The sequence below is a fragment of the Protopterus annectens genome, chromosome 10.part0, assembly GCF_019279795.1.
Source record: "Protopterus annectens isolate FY-2018-M chromosome 10.part0, PAN1.0, whole genome shotgun sequence".
Classification (NCBI taxonomy): Eukaryota; Metazoa; Chordata; order Ceratodontiformes; family Protopteridae; genus Protopterus; species Protopterus annectens.
The window spans coordinates 1,071,464,058-1,071,486,772 of record NC_056744.1 but is presented as its reverse complement, the minus strand read 5'-3'; the positions used below and the strand labels follow the sequence as shown (position 1 = coordinate 1,071,486,772).

The 22,715-nt window shown below is 44.9% G+C and overlaps 1 protein-coding gene across 1 annotated transcript in view; it reads left to right on the top strand.

Annotated features, from left to right (window-relative positions):
• The window catches only part of ZRANB2 (zinc finger RANBP2-type containing 2), a gene marked incomplete in the record, with an annotated part of 1,076,861 nt that overhangs the window by 511,929 nt on the left and 542,217 nt on the right, over positions 1–22,715 (top strand). Inside the window, 1 exon segment of the mRNA XM_044085816.1 lies at positions 4,520–4,596. Coding sequence (XP_043941751.1) covers positions 4,520–4,596 — 77 coding nt within the window.

The window sequence follows — 22,715 nt, the reverse complement described above, 5'->3', positions numbered from 1 at the left end:
GTTGACACGCAAATGGGGGAGTCCAGACCTAGATCTTTTTGCCTCACCCCAGAACTATCAGTTGGACAAATTCTGCACAAGAACTCTTCACAAAAAAGCTTGGAAAGTGGATGCTCTATCAGTCTGTGCTTTTCCCCCGCTGCCTCTGCTCTCCAAAGTTCTACTAAAAGTAAAACGGGACAAACTAAAAATGATTCTGATTGCTCCAGACTGGCCTCGCCAACGCTGGTTCCCACTCCTGCGCAATATGTCACCTCTGCGCAATATGTCACCTCTTCCTCTGTGGCACCTGCCTCGGACACCTTACTTACTTTCTCAGCAGAACAACCAAATTTTGCGCACTCCGCTCCAAACTTTGAATCTTGCAGCATGGCTAATAACCTAAATTCACTCATCGCATCCCTCACAAACCTGTGCTGGATGTCATTTTGGAGGCAAGAAGGCCTAGTACTAGAAAATCTTATGCTGACAAATGGAAAATATTCTGTGCCTGGAACCAATCACAAGGAATAAGCACAGCAGTGCCCAATATTTATCAGAGTTTACAATACTTAACTGAGATGCTTCAAAAGGGCCTGTCCTTTTCTTCCCTAAAAATCCATGCCTCTGCCATTTCAGCTCATTACAACACAGAACCTCCCCTCTTCTCTCATCCTCTGTTAAGGCAGCGTCTCAGAGGGGCCAAAAACTTAAGACCCCCCAGGAGAGCTCCAACCCCTGCCTGGGACCTCAATTTTGTATTGGAAAAACTCACTCTCCCTCCTTTCGAGCCAGCTGCTACTGCAGCCTTAAATTTTCTCTCCTGGAAAACAGCTTTCCTTTTAGCAGTCATTTCAGCTAGAAGGATTTCTGAATTTCAGGCTCTTATGGCAGTGGAGCCTTTCATTATTTTTCATGCAGACAGGGTGTCCCTTAGGACCAAAGCTGTCCTTCATGCCTAAGGTGGTATCCAGTGTGGCTCTTAATGAGATCATTAATTTGCCAAGTTTCTTTCCCAAGCCAGAGAACAAGGGGGAGTGGATTCTGCATTCATTGGATGTACACAGGCAACTTATATTTTACTTAAAAAGGACAAAATCTCTAAGAAAACCTGAACTGCTGGTGGCATTTGCTGCAGGGGCAGAGGGAAAGGCTATTTCAAAGCAGACTATTTCCAAATGGTTAAGCCATTGCATTTGTTTCTGCTATATGCACCATGGTAAAACTACCCCCCCAGGGGATCAGATCTTATTCCACCAGGGCTGCATCTACTTCTGCAGCTTTTCTCAGAGGTGTTCCTACCAGAGACATTCTAAAAGCTGCTACCTGGAGCTCAGTTCATACGTTCACCAAACGTTACCATTTACCTTTCTTCTCTAAATCCAGAGCTGGCTTTGCTACTGCCTTCCTGCAGGGCCTTATAGCTGGTCCTAATGCTGTATAAATCCATCCTCCCAACCACAGCTTTGGGAATCTACCCAAATGTAATGACTGCAACAGTGAAACACGAAGAACATAGTATAGTTGTGTACACTTACCATAAATGTAGATGTTTGAGTGTATTCACTGTTGCAGTCCTGGTTACCCACCCTCCAGCCCCTTGTTTCTTCTACTATGCTTAAACGCCTTTTTGGTGCATTTGCTTTTGTTTGAAGGTACATATTTGTAGTGTTTTAAATTATGTATATATATATATATATATATATATATATATAGATATATATATATATATAGATATATATATATATATATATATATATATAGATATATATATATACCCCTGACAACCTGACGTCATGGAAGAAGGGACAGCAACTGACGCAAGACCCAAGACTTTGTTAATCAGGCCGACTGAGGGCAACCTGCCAGCAGATTACCCAAATGTAATAACTGCAACAGTGAATAGACTTGAACATATACATTTATGTTAAGTGTACACAACTGTACTTTTCTCTTTGGTGTCCACTGGAGAAATTGCACCATTGCCATGTGCTCCCAAGACATCCGTGCCCCACTATTGTGATGCTGAAGCTTCTGATAGAACCCCAGTTTGTAGCCAGGTCATCATTCCTCTGCACCATGGAGCCAGTCTTGAATAACAAGTTTTACTCCTCTTACAGATGTCTGTTGTAAAACAGCTTTCCAGGGTTCTAGTGTTGAGCAAGTGAATAATCATTTCCTTTTAACTAGATTTTTTTAAATAATTTGTATTGGATGTATATAAAAAAAATCTGGTCTTGCTACAGTTTGCATCTTTGCAAACTTAAACCTTTTTATCATCAAGACACTGATGCAAATTGTCTTTAATACTTCTCATTTCTTCATCACAGTGAAAGGTACAGTTACAAAATCACCTATGTAAAAAGATATTTTTGTGCATATGTTAGTAACATGTACAGTTTAAAACATTAAGTAAAAACAGATAAGTAGCGTTTTTTCAGAACTATATACGCAAACTTTTGTCCATACAGATTTGAGCAGCCAAGGAAGTTTGCTAAGTTTCATAATAAATTCTAGTTGCACAAGTATCCTCCAGTTGTGATTGTTATTCAGTGACGATAGTTCATGTTTCTTGGTTAAGTATTACTCATTTACATTTATTAGTTGTGGACCAATTTGCAGACCTAAGAACTTGTGGTGCCTTGTTCATGTACAATTCAACACACTGTATTTGAATCAGGGCAATGCATTTTATTTATTAGTATTACATACCATTTGCTTATCTAAACACAACAGTTCAAGTATCTCAAATCCCATGTTTTACTGCCCATTTCTTTTATGCATACCACATACAGCATTTTGATTTTGCAGCATAGTTATTGAGGTCCCCAATTCCTCATTCTGCACTGATCTAAACTGTTCCAACTTATTCAGGGTTATCAGTTATACTTTCCTTACTTAAATTCCTTCTGCACTTGCAATTTTTCTGCATTCTTTTCTTTTCCTTTCCTGTTTATTGTCATATTTTTTAATCTCTCACAGCTTCCTTCACTCTTGTCAATGTAAGTCATCAGAAAAAGTCACAAAATAACACTGGGCAATGCAATCTAAATTTATCTCACTGTGCACTCATTGTTATAATGTCCAGAAACTTTTTTTTTCTTATTGTATACAAACAGTAGTCATTTTTGCAAATTAATCGCTCACCACTCTCATTTTAGTCTTTTGTTTCTTCAGCAGTGTGGTAAATAACATTCTGATATGCAGATTTGAGACAGATGCACAGTGTCACTTCACATTTAAGCTCCTTCCCCCTAATTTACAAGCTTGCATCTCCTTTTATTTAACAACTATGATTCTCCCCTGAAGCATGCTGTATCTCCAGAAATGCTCTCTCTAACATTTCAGACACTAAACAATAATTTTGAAGTAATGGCTTAGTACAGTAATGAGAGATGTTGAGAGCCAGGAATCCTAAGTGCATACTGTTATTTGTTTGCTACACAGAATTTACATTTTCATCACTGTATTGTATGGGTCGTCATGAGACTAACAGTTGTCCATACATCTGTATTAAAACTCTCCAGAGGAGCAAAAATCTCTGGTGGGGGCTTGGTCTTTGGACAGAGGTGCCCCCCCCCCCAAAAAAAAAAAAATGCTGGATACTTTTGGTTAGTATTGAAGGAAAATTGCCAAAGCAAGAGTGTAATTGTTTTGTAATATTACCTAGTAACATTTGAATTTCTGAATTTTACTAGTTGTAAAGGCTACAGTTGATAAATGTAGATTGTGATAAATGTAGATTGTGAAAGTGTTCAGTGTTGTGCAAACAGCTGTGATTTCACAGTATCCTATTCATTTTATGAAGAGTTTAGCTTGAAATATTTTTCTGGCACAGAGAGATAAGGCCAAGACTGAGATATAGATGACCAGACTTTAAACACTGAGTAGGGGATTGAGTAGCTTACATTGGTTCACCACCCATCTGCAGAGGTGGGGACATCAGCCAGTTGCTCATGTGCAAGCCAAAACATACGCAGCACAAGTGACCATACATCCAGGGCACATGGTCTTGGCATTTGCAGGTTACTTCTGGTGTACATGGTAGGAATGTGGGTGGGAACATGCACATGCCAGGGGATGGTGTAGGAGGACTCTTTAGTGACGTGATGTCATACCCTTCACTAGATGTTTGGGTTAGGTCATAGAAACACCTGTATAGCATGGCCCCCAGAGTGATTTAGGTTGCTAATGGACAGAAGTGTGGCTGTGTAGTTCAGTGTCTGGGAATGTGAGGTACAGTTAACATAGTACCTTTTGGGGGGGGGCAGCCAAAACCAGACTTATGAGCAGTGGAATTAGGTCCCCCTTTCCTAGTAGCAAACAAGTGGAGGAAAGAGGTACAGGCTGTGGCAGAAAACAGCCTCATGGCTACTGCCACCCCCACCCCCACCCAATAGAAGATAAATAGGCTGGAGTCTGTCTTGGGCAATAGGCACAAGTCGAAAAGTACTCTCAAAATATTTTCTTATAGTTGCATATATTGTGGTTTTGCACATATCACTCAACTTTTATTTATTTATTTATTTTTTTTTTACAGGATACGGAGGGGGTTTCAATGAAAGAGAGAATGTTGAATACATAGAACGAGAAGAATCAGATGGGGAATATGATGAGGTAAACCTTGTGTGCCTTTTATCATTCCTGTCGTGTTAGGAGTTTGTTTGAAAACTGTGCCCTATAATAAAAAGTTGAATGTTGTATTGAACAGATGTCCTTTACATATCACTGTTGCAGTCTTATTTAGAATAGGAATCCCCTGCCAAGGGTAGCCTGACTTCCAGCCAGTATGCCAAAGCCTTTTGGTTGTAAAGGGTATGCGTCACACACACGCTCCCCACCCACCTCGTAGGGCATAAAGGTGACATCCAGACATACCATCCTCAGAACTTCTTTGCCACCAGTCCGAATGTCATCTTTGATCATCAGTCTGAATGCCCGTTCATCTACTGGATGTCCTTCAAGGATGCATCTGCAGTCATCACATGTGGGTTGTCCTGCCTCAGGCAGCCCTTCGGTCGGCCGGATTCCAAAGTCTGGGTCCGGCGTCGGCTGATGTCGCCCTCTCCCCGACGTCAGAGCGCCTGGGGTATAAAAGCGCCAGCCGACGTCATCTTCCTCAGTCTTTCTTGCCGCGTGGTGCCCGAAGCAGAAGTAGTTCGCAAGTGCCGGTCGGCCAGCTCCTGTAATTCAGCTACCAAAGACTTCAAAAGCTAAGTACCTCGTTGGGGACTCTTTCTTGCCTCAGCCGATGTCAGATAAAGTTAATAATTGCTTAACTTGTGGGAAACAAATACCTCATAAGGATTTCCACTCTTACTGCCTCCCCTGCCTAGGCCCAGACCACGACGTCTCGGCCTGTTTAGCCTGTGCTTCCTTCAACCGACGCACTCTTAGACGTCGGGTGGAGTTTGCAGAGGAGTTTTTTGGGGCTAATTTTTCTTACAATATGCCGTCAGAGACTCCGACTTTACATTTAACAAAGAAACGGAAGGACAAGGACCGACACACGCAGGCCGCAGTTTCGGCTGAAACCACGGCCAGGCCTACCGCGAGTGTGTCTGTCTCTGCTGACACCGAGTCCTTGGTACTTCCGACCCCCGAAACCGCTCAACCGACAACCTCGGCCCCGGAGGCCCCTGCTGAGTCGGTTATTGAATTTCCCTCAGAAACTGGTGTCTTGGAAACTTCCGACACCATTCCTCTAGACAAAACTACACCAGCACGTGGTGCAGCTAGGCCTCCTGCATCCCTGTCCATAAAGGCTTTCACCAGGGCTAAAGCTGCTAAACATCCAAAATCTATGCCTCCCAGGGTTATTCCTCAGGGACCCTCTGCCAGTTCACAGATTCTAACTTTAGCAGAGGACCTTATCTCCTTAATTAGGTGCTCTCAACCCCATCCGGACAGAGGCTCTCAACCCCCTCTAGACAAAAGGCCCAGGGTTGAGCCCTCTGATCCCCACTCCTCAGAGGAGGCCTCTGATGGCTCTGCTCTCTCGGACTACCAGGAGGAGGCTTTTTCGGCCTACGAGGATTCTGATGCAGAGGAATCAATCCCCTCGGCCTCCCCTCCTGAAGAATTATCCTTCGGGGAGACCCTTCACACTATGAGAGAGCATTTCAAATGGCAGGGCCAGGAATTCTCTGACTCCAGGAAAAGATTAAGAACTTTTCTGCATTTACCTCAGCATAGACCTTTGGCTATTCCTCCTGTTTTGACTGTCATTGATGATGTGTACTCTGAGTCTAGCATAACCCCTGACACTCTTCCTCCGGCCCCTGCCACACCCGATAGGTACTACAGGGTCCCGGACTCGCATCTTTTTGTTTACAAGGCCCACTCTGCTGATCCAGAAACTATTTCCCAGGGCCCTAAAGGGGTTGCAGCTACCACTACTAAAAATCCACTTCCCTCTGAAAGGGAGTCCAGAGCTTTAGAGAGATGGGGTAAAAAAGTGTATACTTCTGCTACTCTTTCTATGAGGGCATTAAATTGTCAATTTCATATGATACAGTACCAAGAGTATTTGTTAGATGAATTGCATAAGAAACTGTCTTCTCCTGAACCCCTAGATCGCAAATCACTTCAGGATCTGGTACATAACTCCCAGCAGGTTAGCAACCATTTCTTACAGTGTGGTTATGATGCATTGGAAGCTTCATGTAGGTCAGCTATGACAGGTGCAGTCATACGTAGGCATGCTTGGCTGAAGGAACAATCTCAGCCAGACCATGTTAAAGCTAAGCTTCTGGATGCTCCGCTGGAAAAGCAAAAGTCATTTGGCTCCACTGCTCAGGAGGTCTTAAAGAAATTTGAGGAAAAGGCAAAATCTGTACAAACAGTCAAAGATTTTCTACAAGTCCAACCACCAAGATTCAGCAGAAATTGGCCTACCAAGAATTGGTCCTTTCCGGACACAGAAAGATTCCAGAGAAGCAAGAACAGGCGTGCCAGAGGTAGAGAGGGCAAGCTAAAGGCTCCTACAGAGGACGTCAATGGCAGCCTCCCAACCAGAGAGGTAGTGCAGGACCTTCAGCTGCTGCACAAGGACAGACTCAATGACTTTGCTTTGACTCCGCCAACCAGGGCTCAATTAGAAGCACCTTTGGGCGGAAAGCTTTCCTTATTCTCAGAAAATTGGCACAGTATTACAAGAGACAAATGGACACTGCAAATAATAGACAAAGGATACAGGTTCCATTTTCACACATTGCCAAAAGGAAAAGGCATGCCAGACCTGCCACCAAATCAAAGGGCAGAGGCTTTGAAACAAATCTCCAACTTAATGCAAATGAAAGCTATAGAAAAGGTTCCTCTTTCAGAACAAGGCCAATGATTTTACTCCAGACTATTCCTTGTTCCAAGAAAAGAAAATCAATGGAGGCCTATTCTCGACTTGTCCACACTGAATACTTATCTCATTGTGCCAAAATTCAAAATGCTGACTACAGCAACTCCTTCCCATGCTGGGCAAGGGGTCTTGGCTGGTGACTCTAGACCTCAAGGAGGCATACCTGCATGTCCCTATCAGGCAAAGTTGCAGAAGACACCTCAGATTTCTTGCAGGTTCAGAGCATTATCAATTCTCAGCATTGCCCTTTGGCTTATCTACTGCGCCCAGAGTATTCACGAAATGCCTGGCATCAGTAATTGCACACTGCAGACTTCAGGGGATTCAAATATACCCATATCTGGACGACTGCCTTATACAAGCGGACAGCCAACAAACTTTGGTAAAAGACTTGAATTATGCCATCCACCTACTGCAGGCCTTGGGATATACAGTCAACATTCACAAATCAAGACTTGTTCCATCCCAAAGAATAACTTTTCTGGGTGCGGATCTAGACACAACCACCCAAATGGCTTTTCTCACAGAAGAAAAACAAAGACAACTACCAGATTACTTCAAGAATCTGGCAAGACAAACTCGGCTGACTGCAAGGAAATTCCTGCAGGCCCTGGGTTACATGGCATCTTGCATTCTTCTGATTCCACAAGCAAGGCTGCATATGAGGAAACTACAGTGGTACCTAAGGAGTTTATGGACTCAGCACAGTCACAGCTTAGAAACTTTGATCCCACTCATTCCATGCCTCCAAAAGGAATTTCTGTGGTGGGCTCAAGCAAGCCAGTCGAACAGGGGTCTGCCCTTCAGCAAACCAATAGCCAGCCAAACCATTACAACGGACGCTTCAGACCACGGTTGGGGAGCACACATGGAGGGCAGATGTATTCAAGGATTATGGTCACAAAAGGAGCTACGCATGCACATAAACCAAAAGGAAATGCTGGCAGTGATACATGCAATCGAGGCCTTCAAACCCTTTCTGCATCAAGGCCACCTGCTAATAAGGACAGACAACACCACAGTTATGTGGTACATAAACAAGCAAGGAGGCACCCATTCCTACCCTCTTTGCAGACTGGCAATGAATCTGTGGGAACTTTCCTTGAAACTCAATATAGAGCTGCAATCCCAGTTTGTGCCAGGAAAAGGCAATATACTGGCGGACAGCTTAAGCAGAAATATCATGGATGCACACGAATGGATGCTGCACCCAGACATCTTCCTACAGATAACACAATCATGGGGAAGGCCAGACATAGATCTTTTTGCCTCCCCCCACAATCAACTGAAGAAATTCTGCTCAAGGATATACCACCCACAAGCATGGAAAGTGGACGCCCTATCTTTCAGCTGGAGAACACTAACAGTGTATGCATTTCCACCTCTTCCATTAATGACCAAGGTCTTACTGAAGATCAGGACAGAGCAGCCAAAAGTGATTCTGATAGCTCCGGACTGGCCAAGACAGCACTGGTACCCACTGTTAAAGAGCATGTCACTCACAAAGCCATGGCCTCTTCCTCAATGGCCACTTCTCCTGACACAGCACAATTACAGAGCTCTGCATTCCAACCTGAAAACCTTGCAACTAACAGCCTGGAAAATACCTTGACTCCTCCTCAGAATAAGCTATCCAAGAGAGTGAAGGATATCATCATGGAAGCTCGCAGGCCTTCCACAAGAAAGGCATATTCAGCAAAACGGAAAAGATTTCACACTTGGAGCACCACAAAGGGCCTAGATGCGACAGTGATGAACATGGCACATATCCTGGAATACTTGGCAGAAATGCGCCATAATGGCCTGTCTTACTCTTCCATTAAAATTCATGCTTCAGCAATTTCTGCAGAGTACAATACTGACCCACCTGTCTTTTCTCATCCTCTCCTAAGACAGTTTCTAAGAGGAATTAAAAACATCAATCCTCCAAGGAAACCTCCAGTGCCTACTTGGGACCTTAACTTCGTGTTGGAAAAACTAACTCTGCCTCCCTTTGAACCAGCATTATCTGCAGAACTACAGTTCCTGTCTTGGAAGATCGCCTTCCTTCTGGCCATAACCTCAGCAAGAAGAGTATCTGAGTTACAGGCCCTCATGGCAGTACAGCCATTTCTTATTTTTCATCAGGACAGAGTCTCATTGAGAACCAATCCTTCATTTATGCCAAAGGTGGTATCCAGGGTCTCATTAAACCAAGCTATTCACCTGCCTACCTTCTTTCCAAATCCACAAAACAAAGGGGAGAAACTAATGCACACCCTGGACATACACAGACAGTTGCGCTACTACTTGGATAGAACTAAAAGCTACAGAAAAACTGATCAGCTGTTGGTGGCATATGCTGCTGGTGCACAAGGAAAAGCAATTTCCAAACAGACAATTTCAAAATGGATAGGGAATTGCATACGTTTTTGTTATTCCTTTCATGGAAAAACCATGCCAGCTAACATTAGACCTCATTCCACCAGAGCCACAGCCACCTCCACAGCCTTCTTGAGAGGGGTGGCTACCAAGGACATTTTAGAAGCTGCTACATGGAGCTCCGTGCATACATTTTCCAAACATTACAATTTATCTTTATATTCCAGATCCAGAGCAGGCTTTGCTACGGCAGTCCTGCGGGGCATTTTAGCCACACCATCCTTTACATAGATCCTCCACCCCCAGTATGGCTATGGTATTCTACCCATATGTGATGACTGCAGATGCATCCTTGAAGGACATAGTACAGTTTTGTACCTACCATAAATGTAGATGTCCGATAGGTATGCATCTGCAGTCAGGTTTACCCTCCCTCCTTCCCCTCTTGGGTATTTATTGGGTACTTTCCCCTCTCATAGCTAGTTGGGGTTATCTATTATGGTGTATTTGTTTTATAGATATATATATATATATATATATCTAGATAGATATAGAGATATATATATATATATTTCTGTGCATGTTTGGAATTTATTGCATTTCTCCAAATTTAGCCTTCCTTTGAGGGCACCTGGCATCTGGGGCAAGAAACACTGAGGAAGATGGCGTCGGCTGACGCTTTTATACCCCAGGCGCTCTGACGTCGGGGAGAGGGCGACATCAGCCGACACTGGACCCAGACTTTGGAATCCGCCGACCGAAGGGCTGCCTGAGGCAGGACAACCCATATGTGATGACTGCAGATGCATACCTATCGGACATCTACATTTATGGTAGGTACAAAACTGTACTTTCGCAAGTGCCGGTCGGCCAGCTGCTGAGATTTACGAAAGTATTTCAGCTGAAGTCTTTTTTAAAGCCAAGTACCCCATTGGGGAAACTTTTCTTGCCTCAGACCGATGTCAGACAAAGTTAATAATTGCATTTCTTGTGGGAAGCAAATACCGCATAAGGATTTTCACTCTTTCTGTATACCTTGCTTAGGGCCAGACCACAACGTCTCGGCCTGCCGTTTTTGTGCTAGGTTCAACAAGCGCACTATTAAGCGCCGGGCGGAGTTCGCTATTCATTATTTTGGCAAAAAAATTAATTATATCATGTTGTCGGATACACCGACGCCAGTTTTAAGCAAAAGACGCAAACCTTTCAACCACAAGGTGCAAGGTTTGAATCTCACCCCTGGAGACAGCTTTACAGAGATGAGGATTTATATATTTTAAGGCGGTGCCTCCACCGTCCCTGGAAATTACCGGCCCATTAGCTTGACGAGCCTTATCTGCAAAGCCATGGAGAGGATCATAATGGACCTCATAAATAAAGACATAGGGAATTTGCAGACTTTGGATCCATCCCAGTTTGGCTTTGTCAAAGGCAGATCATGCCTTCTAAACTTCGAAACAGTCACCAAAGCCATTGATGAGGGAAAGGCAGTCCATACAGCCTACCTCGATCTGGCGAAGGCCTTCGATACAATACCCCACTCGGGTATCATTGAAAAACTCATCAGCTTAAATGTTAACCCATACATCACAAGATGGGTTGCAAACTGGCTGAGTGACAGAACCCACAGGGTCAGAGTTGCTGGCGCCATGTCAGACTCAAAGCCTGTCACAAGTGGTGTACCACAGGGCTCAGTCCTGGGCCCACTCTTGTTTGGCATCTACTTTTCCGAAGTACCAGCAAACACAGGAGGGTTATGGCTGACAAAGTTTGCAGATGACTGCAAACTGGGCCATAGTAGAAAACACATCTGACACAGATATCCTTCAGAAGGGTCTCACAGAAATGGATAACTGGTGCCAGAGCCATGGCCTAAAGTTAAATGCCAAAAAATGCATAGTCATACCCTTCGGGAAAAACAAGGTTACCCCTAGCTACCAAATAGGTGGCAATCCACTGAGCACAGAAGAAGTTATCAGAGACCTGGGGACCCAGGTTGATAGTAGTCTGTCATTCGACACCCATGTAGCTAAAGTAGTTAGGAAGACCTTCTACATTGCCCACCTTATCATGAAGGGATTCTCATCTAGATCAAGGGAGGTCATAGTCTCCCTATACTCATCACTCATCAAACCAATGATTGAGTACAATGCCCCATTCAGAATGTATCTGACCCGACACTTGCAGCAGCTGGAGAGGCCACAAAAGTTCCTCACCAAAAGGATAAAGGGTCTCAAACATCTGTCCTATGCTGCCCGACTGAAAGAACTCCAGCTCTATTCAGTCGCCACCGCTTGCTCAGAGGTGACCTTTGCCTAACATACAAGGCCATGTCAAACTCAGATTTGATGAATATGCTTCACCTCAAAAATCTAGATCCGTCAGAGCCACAAGGGCGGAGACTTAAACCTCGACACGGCTATTAATAGGGCGTGCTGGAGGGATAGATTCATCACCCAAAGACTCCCTATGCTGTGGAATAAAATCCCGGTATATGTGAGGCAGAGCACCTCGCTGGCCTTGTTCAAGAGAAATCTTGACCAATGGATGGGAGATCGCAGATATACCCCAGGGATTACCTCAGTGTCACTGCTCAACAGAGGCACAGCAAAATAATGGGTATAGTTCCCCATACTAAAGGGGTGGCGTAAGCCACAAAACTATGGGCTAGGCTTGTAAATGCCCTTGGGCAGATAGCCTAGTATGAACCTATGAACCTATGACACCCGAGGTCTGCACTGAGTACTGAGACCATGCTTAGGCCGACTACCGGTTCTCAGCGAGGCGCCTACGCAGCCCCTGACTACCGATGAACCTATTTTACCGGTGACTTCAGTACCCGAGGTCGCAGGCTCCTCGGTCTCCATTCCCACTGCAGATACCGACGCCACTCTTGGCGGGGAAACTGAAAATTTAGTGAGGCCTGCCATTTCTGAAGGTGTCTTCAGGCCTTCCACCTTCTCTATTAAATCGTTCACTAAATCTAAAGCTGCCATGAAAACTAAAAAACAGGGTCCTCAGACCTCCTCTCAAGGCCCCATGCCTAAAGAGCAGATGCTTAAAATGGCTGAGGATTTGATGACTCTCATCAGGGGTTCTCAACCCCCCTCTGACAAAAGACCCAGATTGGAGGAAGACTACCCTTCCTCAGACCAGGCTTCTATTACGTCTGACCATTCTGAGGACCAGGATTATGCCTATTCCTTTTTTGAAGACTCTGATGCTGAGGAGTCTATGCCCTCGGTCTCCCCCCTGAGGACTACTCTTTTCGGGAAACCCTGCATACATTGAGGGAGCACTTCCACTGGGAAGGCCAAGATTACTCAGATTCCAAGAAAAGGCTCAGGGAATTTCTACTGCTCCACCAGCATAGGCCCATGGCTATCCCTCCTGTTTTAGATATTTTGGATGATGTGTACGCAGAAGCCAGTCTTAATCCAGATTCTTTACTCCAGCCCTTATTAAACCAGACAGGTATTACCGGGTTCCTGATTCTCACCAGTTCCTTTATAAAAGCCATACTGCTGACCCAGAAACAATTTCACAGGGTCCCAAGGGAATAAAGGCCTCTACTGCTAAAAACCCTTTACCTTCAGAGAGAGATTCCAGAGCATTAGAAAGGTGGGGGGAAAATGTGTATACATCTGCCACTTTAACCATGAGAGCATTAAACTGTCAATTTCATATGTTAAAGTACCAACAGTTTTTGTTATCTCAGCTGATAAGCAAAATGACACAAACAGAACAACCAGATTTGAAAGAGTTGCAGGATTTGTTGCATGGAGCAGAGCAAGTGGGTAAACATACCTTGCAGTGTGGATGTCCTTCAAGGATGCATCTGCAGTCCTAACATATGGGTTGTCCTGCCTCAGGCAGGCCTTCGGTCGGCCGGATTCCAAAGTCTGGGTCTGGCCTCGGCTGGTGTCGCACTTCACCCAACGTAATAGCTGCTGTGTATTGGGTATAAAGGCATCAGCCGACGCCTTTTTCCTCAGTCTTTCTTGCCGCGTGGTGCCCGAAGCAGAAGCTGTTCGCAAGTGCCGGTCGGTCAGATCCAGAGATTTCTACTACTGAAGACTTCTAAAAAGCTAAGTACCCCGTTGGGGACTCTTTCTTGCCTCAGCCGATGTCAGAAAAAGTAAATAATTGTTTAACTTGTGGGAAACAAATACCTCATAAGGATTTCCACTCTTACTGCCTTCCTTGCTTAGGCCCAGACCACGACGTATCAGCTTGTCTAGCCTGTGCTTCCTTCAACCGACGGACACTTAGACGTCGGTCGGAGTTTGCAGAGGAGTTTTTTGGTCCCGCTTTTGCTTACAAAATGCCGTCGGAGACTCCGACTTCTCAATTAGCTAAAAAGCGTAAGGAAAAGGACCGACACTCGCGGTCAGCGGTTTCGGCTGAAGCCACGGTTAAGCCAACCACGAGTGTCTCTGTTTCGGCTGAAACAGAGTCCTCTGTTCTTCCTACGGCCGAAAGCATGCCTCCGATAGCCGAGGCCTCACAGAGCATGGCTGAATCTGCTACTGAAATTTCCCCTGCTGTAGCAGGCACCCAGGACTTATCAGACACTATTCCTTTAGACATATCTACCCCTGCACGTGGAGCTGCTAGGCCCCCTGCATCTATGTCTATCAAGGCTTTTTCCAGGTCTAAAGCAGCTAAATCTTCTAAGGCCTTGCCTGCTAAAACCCCCTCACACAGGCCTACCTCTAGTTCCCAAATGCTCAGCCTGGCTGAGGATCTCATTTCTTTGATCAGGGGATCCCAACCTCACCCAGACAGGGCCTCTCAACCCCCTCCAGAGAAGAGGCCTAGAACTGAGCCCCCGGATCCTGTTTCTACAGACTATTCCTCGGATGACTCAGAAAACTCAGACCCTCTGGAAGGCCCATACTCTCCTTATGAGGACTCTGATGCAGAAGGTTCCATTCCTTCTGCCTCTCCTCCTGAGGAATTTTCTTTTGGGGAAACCTTACATGCTATGAGAGAACATTTTCAATGGCAGGGCCAGGATTTTTCAGATTCAAGGAAAAGGCTAAGGACCTTTTTACATTTACCACAGCATAGGCCTTTAGCCATTCCTCCAGTACTAACAGTTGTTGATGATGCATATAATGATGCCTGTACTGCCCCTGATTCTCTCCCTCCGGCCCCTGCCAAGCCCGACAGATATTACAGGGTCCCGGACACACACTTCCACTTGTATAAGGCTCCTATCGCTGATCCTGAAACCATTTCACAGGGCCCCAAAGCTACAGCAGCTGCCTCTGCCAAAAACCCCCTCCCCTCTGAAAGAGAATCTAGAGCATTAGAGAGATGGGGTAAAAAAGTTTATACTTCTGCTACTCTTTTGGCCAGGGCCTTAAACTGTCAATTTCACATGGTTCAGTATCAGGAATTTTTGTTAGACCAGCTAAATAAAAAAACTGTCCTCTCTTGAACCTATAGACCGTAAGTCCCTTCAGGATTTGGTACATAACACTCAGCAGGTCAGTAACCATTCCTTAAAATGTGGCTATGATGCACTGGAGGCTTCCTTTAGATCAGCTATGACTGGAACAGTGATTAGAAGGCATGCCTGGTTAAAAGAACAATCCTTACCAGACCATGTTAAGTCAAAGCTCCTAGATGCTCCTATGGAGAAACAAAGTTTGTTTGGCTCCCCTGCACAGCAGGTGCTAAAGAAGGTGGAAGAAAAAGCAAAATCTGTCCAAACAGTCAAGGATTTCTTACAGGTCCAACCTCCGAGGTTTAGTAGAAATTGGCCTTCGAAGAATTGGTCCTTTCCAGACACCTCCAGAGCACAGAGGCGCAGAAATTAGGCGCCCAAGAGGCAGAGGTCAATCCAGGGGTGCCTACAGAGGACGTCAGTGGCAGCCTAACAACCAGAGAAGTACTGCCACATATTCAGCTACAACCACTTCCACAGGACAGACACAATGACTTGGCTCTGATGCCGCCTACCAGGGAACAATTGGAAGCACCCTTGGGCGGAAAGCTAGCCTTATTTTCCGTAAACTGGCATTATATTACAGGAGACAAATGGATTTTACAGACAATAGACAAAGGCTACAGGTTTCACATCCACACTCTACCAAAAAAAGAGAGGAATGCCAAACCTACCACCAAGCCAAAAAACAAACGCTCTAAGACAAATCAACCACCTACTAAGGATTAGAGCTATAGAAAAGGTACCGCCTATGGAACAAGGACAAGGATTTTACTCCAGACTTTTCCTTGTGCCAAGAAAAGAAAATCAATGGAGGCCTATTCTCGACCTGTCCGCTCTGAACACATATCTCATAGTTCCAAAATTCAAAATGCTGACCCTACAGCAACTTCTTCCCATGCTGGGCAAGGAGTCTTGGCTGGTGACTCTAGATCTCAAGGAGGCATACCTGCACGTCCCTATACGACCAGATTGCAGAAGATACCTCAGATTTCTTGCAGGATCAGAGCATTATCAATTCTCAGCATTGCCCTTTGGCTTATCTACTGCGCCCAGAGTATTCACGAAATGCCTGGCATCAGTAATTGCTCATTGCAGGCTTCAGGGAATTCAGATTTACCCATACCTGGATGACTGCCTAATACAAGCGGACAACAAGACCAAATTAACAAAAGATTTGGAAAAGGTTATACAACTGCTGCAAGCATTGGGATACACAGTCAACATGAAAAAGTCAAGGCTGGTACCATCCCAAAGGATAACATTCTTGGGTGCAGAACTGGACACATCAAATCAGATGGCTTTTCTCACAGAAGAAAAACAAAAGCAACTACCACTCTATTTCATGGCATTAACAACACAGACCCAGCTTACCGCAAGGAAAGTCCTGCAAGCCCTGGGTTACATGGCATCCTGCATAATATTGATTCCGCATGCCAGGCTGCATATGAGAAAGTTGCAATGGTACCTAAGGAATGTATGGTCTCAACACAAGCACAGTCTAGAAGCCCAGATTCCAATAATTCCATGCCTGAAGCAAGAATTCCTGTGGTGGGCTCAGGCCTGTCACTTAAACAGAGGATTGCCTTTCCACAAACCTCATCCAAGCCAGACCATCACCACGGACGCCTCAGACCTAGGCTGGGGGGCGCACGGACAAGTGTATACAGGGCCTATGGACACAAGACCAGCTGAGTCTACACATAAATCAAAAAGAGATGCTGGCAGTGAAACATGCAATCCAGACATTCAGACCTTTTCTTCAACAAGGTCACTTGCTGATAAGGACGGACAACACCACAGTCATGTGGTATATCAACAAACAGGGAGGTACACACTCATATCCTCTATGCCGGATGGCAATGGACCTGTGGAACGTGGCCCTGAACCTCAACATTCAACTCCAGGCCAAATTTGTTCCAGGAAAAGAAAATTCACTAGCTGACACCTTAAGCAGAACTACCACGGATGCTCACGAATGGATGCTGCATCCAGATATCTTCAAAACCATTACAAAGAAATGGGGACTACCAGAAATAGACCTGTTCGCATCCCCACACAACCACCAATTGAAGAAATTCTGCACAAGAACATACCACCCACTTGCTTGGAAGGTGGACTCCCTATCCTTCAGTTGGGAAAACCTGACATCATATGCATTCCCTCCTCTTCCTTTGATGTACAAAGTCCTACTGAAGATCAAAGAAGATCACCCAAGGATAATCCTGATAGCTCCAGACTGGCCAAGGCAGCATTGGTACCCGCTACTGAGGAGTATGTCTCGGACACACGCATGGCCTCTACCTCTATGTCCTTTACTTCTAACACAGAACAACTACAAGATCCTACATCCAAACTTGAAAACACTACAGCTAGCTGCTTGGAATATTACATAAAACAAAATAACCCAGATTTATCTCAGAGGGTTAAAGACATTATCCTGGAGGCACGCAGACCCTCCACAAGGAAGACTTATTCAGCCAAATGGAAAAGATACCTCATTTGGAGTGCAGCAAAAGGAGAAAATGTATCATTACCAAACACGGCTAACATCCTGGAATACTTAGCAGAACTTTTCCACAATGGCCTGTCTTACTCATCCATTAAGATTCATGCATCAGCAATTTCAGCAGAATACAACATGGATCCTCCAGTCTTCTCTCATCCTCTACTCAGGCAGTTTCTGAGAGGAATTAAAAATGTTAAGCCTCCAAGAAAGCCACCTTTTGCCTACATGGGACCTTAACTTTGTGCTGGAAAAGTTAACACTTCCCCCTTTTGAACCAGCAGCAACAGCAGAATTACAGTTCTTATCTTGGAAAACTGCTTTCCTGCTTGCAATCACTTCAGCAAGCAGGGTTTCTGAGTTACAGGCATTAATGGCAGTACAGCCCTTCCTTATCTTCCATCAGGATAGAGTGTCTGAGAACTAACCCTACTTTTATGCCAAAAGTGGTCTCCAGAGTATCATTGAACCAAGCAATTCACTTACCAACATTCTTCCCCAACCCACAGAACCGGGGGGGAAAGACTACTACATACTTTGGATGCACACAGACAATTACGCTACTATCTGGACAGAACTAAAACCAACAGAAAAACTGACCAGCTTCTGGTAGCATATGCAACAGGAATGCAAGGAAAAGCAATTTCAAAACAGACAATCTCAAAATGGATAGGAAATTGCATTAGATTTTGCTACTCTTTTCATGGAAAGACAACTCCAGAAAATATCAGGCCTCACTCCACAAGGGCTACAGCCACCACTACAGCTTTCCTACGAGGAGTGGCTACCAAAGACATTTTAGAAGCTGCTACTTGGAGCTCCGTGCATACATTTGCCAAGCATTATAATCTTCCTTTATATTCCAGATCCCGAGCAGGTTTTGCAACTGCTGTTTTGCAAGGGATCTTAACTACACCATCTTTGTCTTAGTACCTCCTCCCCCAGTTTGGCTATGGTATTCTACCCATATGTTAGGACTGCAGATGCATCCTTGAAGGACATAGTACAGTTTTGTACCTACCATAAATGTAGATGTCCGAGAGGTATGCATCTGCAGTCAGGATTACCCACCCTCCTTCCCCTCTGTGGTACTCCTAGGGTATTTACCCATCTTGTAGCTAGCTGGGGGAATCTATTATGGTGTATTTGTTTGTATATATGTATATACATTCTTATATTGTTTGCTCTCTACTGTTTGGAATCATTTGCATTTATCCAAATTTAGCCTTCCTAGAGGGCACCTGGCATCTGGGGCAAGAAACACTGAGGAAAATGGCGTCGGCTGATGCCTTTATACCCAATACACAGCAGCTATGACATCGGGTGAAGTGCAACATCAGCCGAGGCCAGACCCAGACTTTGGAATCCGGCCAACCGAAGGGCTGCCTGAGGCAGGACAACCCATATGTTAGGACTGCAGATGCATACCTCTTGGACATCTACATTTATGGTAGGTACAAAACTGTACTTTTTGATGCTTTAGAGGCCTCATGTAGAGCTGCTGTCACGGGGTCTGTCATACGTAGACATGCTTGGCTCAAAGAGCAAACCTTACCAGATCATGTCAAAGCAAAGTTATTAGATGCACCACTTCAAAAAGATGTATTGTTGGTGTTAAAGCTGAGGAGGTACTAAAGAAAATGGAGGAAAAAGCGAAATCTATGCAAACAGTGAAAGATTTCTTGCAGGTGCAACCTCCACGCTTCAGCAGAAACTGGCCTTCAAAAAAATGGTCCTTTCCAGCCACGGACAGACCTCAAAGGGACAGATACAGCCGCCCAAGGGGTAGAGGACAACCTCAAGGATCTTACAGAGCTAGACAGTGGCAAGCTCCAACCCCAAGAGGTGGAGAAGATAGATCACAGTCATTTAGAAAACAGACACAATGACTTCCCCCTATGCCTGCCAAACAAAGCTATAATGGCAGCACCTTTGGGCGGAAAACTGGCATTATTTTAAAAAAACTGGCACATTGTTACAAAAGACAAATGGATTCTGGACATTATAGACAGAGGCTACAGGTTCCACTTTCACACCCTTCCCAAAATGAGAGGCTTGCCAAACCTGCCACAAAATCAATGGGCAGAGACACAAAGATAAATTTCCACTCTCATGGATATGAAAGCGATTCAAGAGGTACCTGCAAAAGAACAAGGTCAAGGTTTTTATTCCAGACTATTTCTGGTACCAAGGAAAGACAAAGATTGGAGACCCATCTTAGACCTATCCATCCTAAATACATATCTACAGGTGCCAAAATTCAAGATGCTCACATTACAGCAGCTTCTTCCCATGCTGGGCAAGGAGTCTTGGCTGGTAACGTTGGACCTCAAGGAGGCATACCTGCATGTCCCTATCAGACAAGATTGCAGAAGATACCTCAGGTTTCTTGCAGGTTCAACCCATTACCAAATCTCTGCATTGCCCTGCGCCCAGAGTGTTTACGAAATGCCTGGCATCAGTAATTGCCTTCTGCAGACAACAAGGAATACAAATCTACTCATATCTGGACGACTGCCTGATCCAAGCGGACAGCAAGGACATTCTATTGCAGCATCTGGTGTTTGTAATAAAACTGTTAAACTACCTGGGAATACACAGTGAACAAAAAGAAATCAAAGCTAATACCTTCTCAACAGATAATTTTCCTGGGTGCCAGCTTAAATACAACCACCCAGATGGCCTACCTCACGCCAGAGAAACAAGGGCAACTGTCTCAATACTTCAACAAAATGGCACCTTTCACCAGACTAACTGCAAGGAAAGTCCTGCAGGCTCCAGGATTCATGGCATCTTGCATCCTACTAATACCATGTGCAAAGCTGCATATGAGGAAACTACAATGGTACCTAAAAACTTATGGTCTCAACACAGCCACAGCTTGGAAACAATTATACCACTCATTCCATGCCTTCAAAAGGAATTTTTGTGGTGGGCTCAAGCATGCCAAAGAAACACAGGTCTCCCTTTCTGTTTACCTCAAGCAACTCAGATCATCACAACGGACGCCTCAGACTATGCTTGGGGAGCACACATGGCAGATCAGTGCATTCAGGGAAAATGGTCCCAAAAAAGAGAAGCACCTACACATCAACCAAAAGGAGATGCTAGCCGTGCAAAATGCTGTTATGACCTTCAAAGACCTACTGCATTCAGGCCAGCTATTGATAAGGACAGACAACACCACAGTCATGTGGTACATAAACAGGGGGGGAACTCATTCATACCCCCTGTGCAGGCAAGCCATGACCCTGTGGAACACAGCACTGGAATTACAAATTCAACTACAGGCACAATTCCTGCCAGGGAAGGAAAACACACTGGCAGACAACTTGAGCAGAAATATGACAGACCCACACGAATGGAAGTCCTCAAGTCTTTTCAAAGATAACTCAGGCATGGGGACAGCCAGACACAGATCTATTTGCTACCCAAAGAAATTACCAGTTGGAAAAATTCTGTTCAAGGACCTATCATCCACAGGCCTGGAAAGTGGATGCACTCTTTCAATTGGACAACATTGACAGTCTATGCCTTCCCGCCTCTTCCTCTACTGACCAAAGTTCTATTAAAAGCCAGAGCAGAGAGGCCACAAATGATTCTCATTGCTCCAGACTGGCCACGACAGCACTGGTATCCTCTCCTAAAGAGCCTGACACACTCACCACCATGGATCCTACCTCTAGTTCCTCTTCTGTTGTCCCAGCACAACTACAAAACCCTTCACAGCCAGCTCAAACCCCTAAATCTAGCTGCATGGAGAATACCTTAATTTCCCAACAGACTCTCCTCTCCAAGGAGGTGCAGGATGTCATCTTGGAGGCCAGAAGATCCTCTACTAGAAAAGCCTACTCCGCCAAATGGAAACAGTTTTGTTCCTGGAATCAAGAAAAGGGCCCGAATCCTGGGGTAATAAATATACCTCAAATTTTACAGTACCTAGCTGAGATGTTAAACAGTGGCCTTTCCTTCTCCTCCATCAAGATCCACGCTTCAGCCATTTCTGCACAATACAATACAGATCCTCCTTTATTCTCACATCCTCTATTAAGGCAGTTCCTCAGAGGGGCAAAAAATATAAAACCCTCACGGAAACCACCAGTCCCAGCTTGGGACCTCAACTTCGTATTGGAAAAGCTGACCCTGCCTCCCTTTGATCCGGCTTCTTCAACAGAGCTACAATACTTGTTGAAAACAGCCTTACTTCTGGCTGCTACCTCAGCAAGCAGGGTTTCGAACTACAGGCCCTCATGGCTGTGCAACCATTCATCATTTTCCATCAGGACAGAGTTTCCTTACGAACCAACCCTACCTTCATGCCAAAGGTAGTATCCAGTGTAGCTTTGAATCAGACTATTCATTTACTTACCTTTTATCCAAATCCACAGAACAAAGGGGAGAGACTACTACATTCCTTGGACATTCACAGACAACTTTGTTATTACTTGGACAGAACAAAGTCATTCAGGAAATCTGAGCAACTCTTTGTGCCCTATGCTACAGGTGCTCAAGGAAAGGCCATTTCCAAACAAACAATTTCAAAATGGATAGCCCACTGCATACGCTTTTGTTCATTTCATGGAAAATCTGTGCCTGTATACATCAGATCTCACTCCACCAGGGCTACAGCTACCTCTGCAGCTTTCCTCAGGGGGGTCCCTACCAAGGACATTTTGGAAGCAGCTACTTGGAGTTCAGTGCACACTTTCTCCAAGCACTACCACCTTCCACTATACTCAAAATCCAGAGCGGGCTTTGCCACAGCAGTCCTGCAGGGCATCCTCGCCCCTCCTAGTTCCACTTCGTGCCTACCACCCTTACTTAGCTTTGGAATTCTACCCATCTGTAATGACTGCAGCTGTATGCACGTTGAACATAGTACAGTTTTGTACCTACCATAAATGTAGATGTTCGAGTGCTCATACAGCTGCAGTCCAGGTTACCCTCCCTCCATCCCCTCTTAGGACAGGCCTTATGACAAACCTTTATCTTACAACCTATTTGGGGTATTCTTTTATGGTGTATTTGCTTGCAACTACTATTTTTGTTTTATCTACATT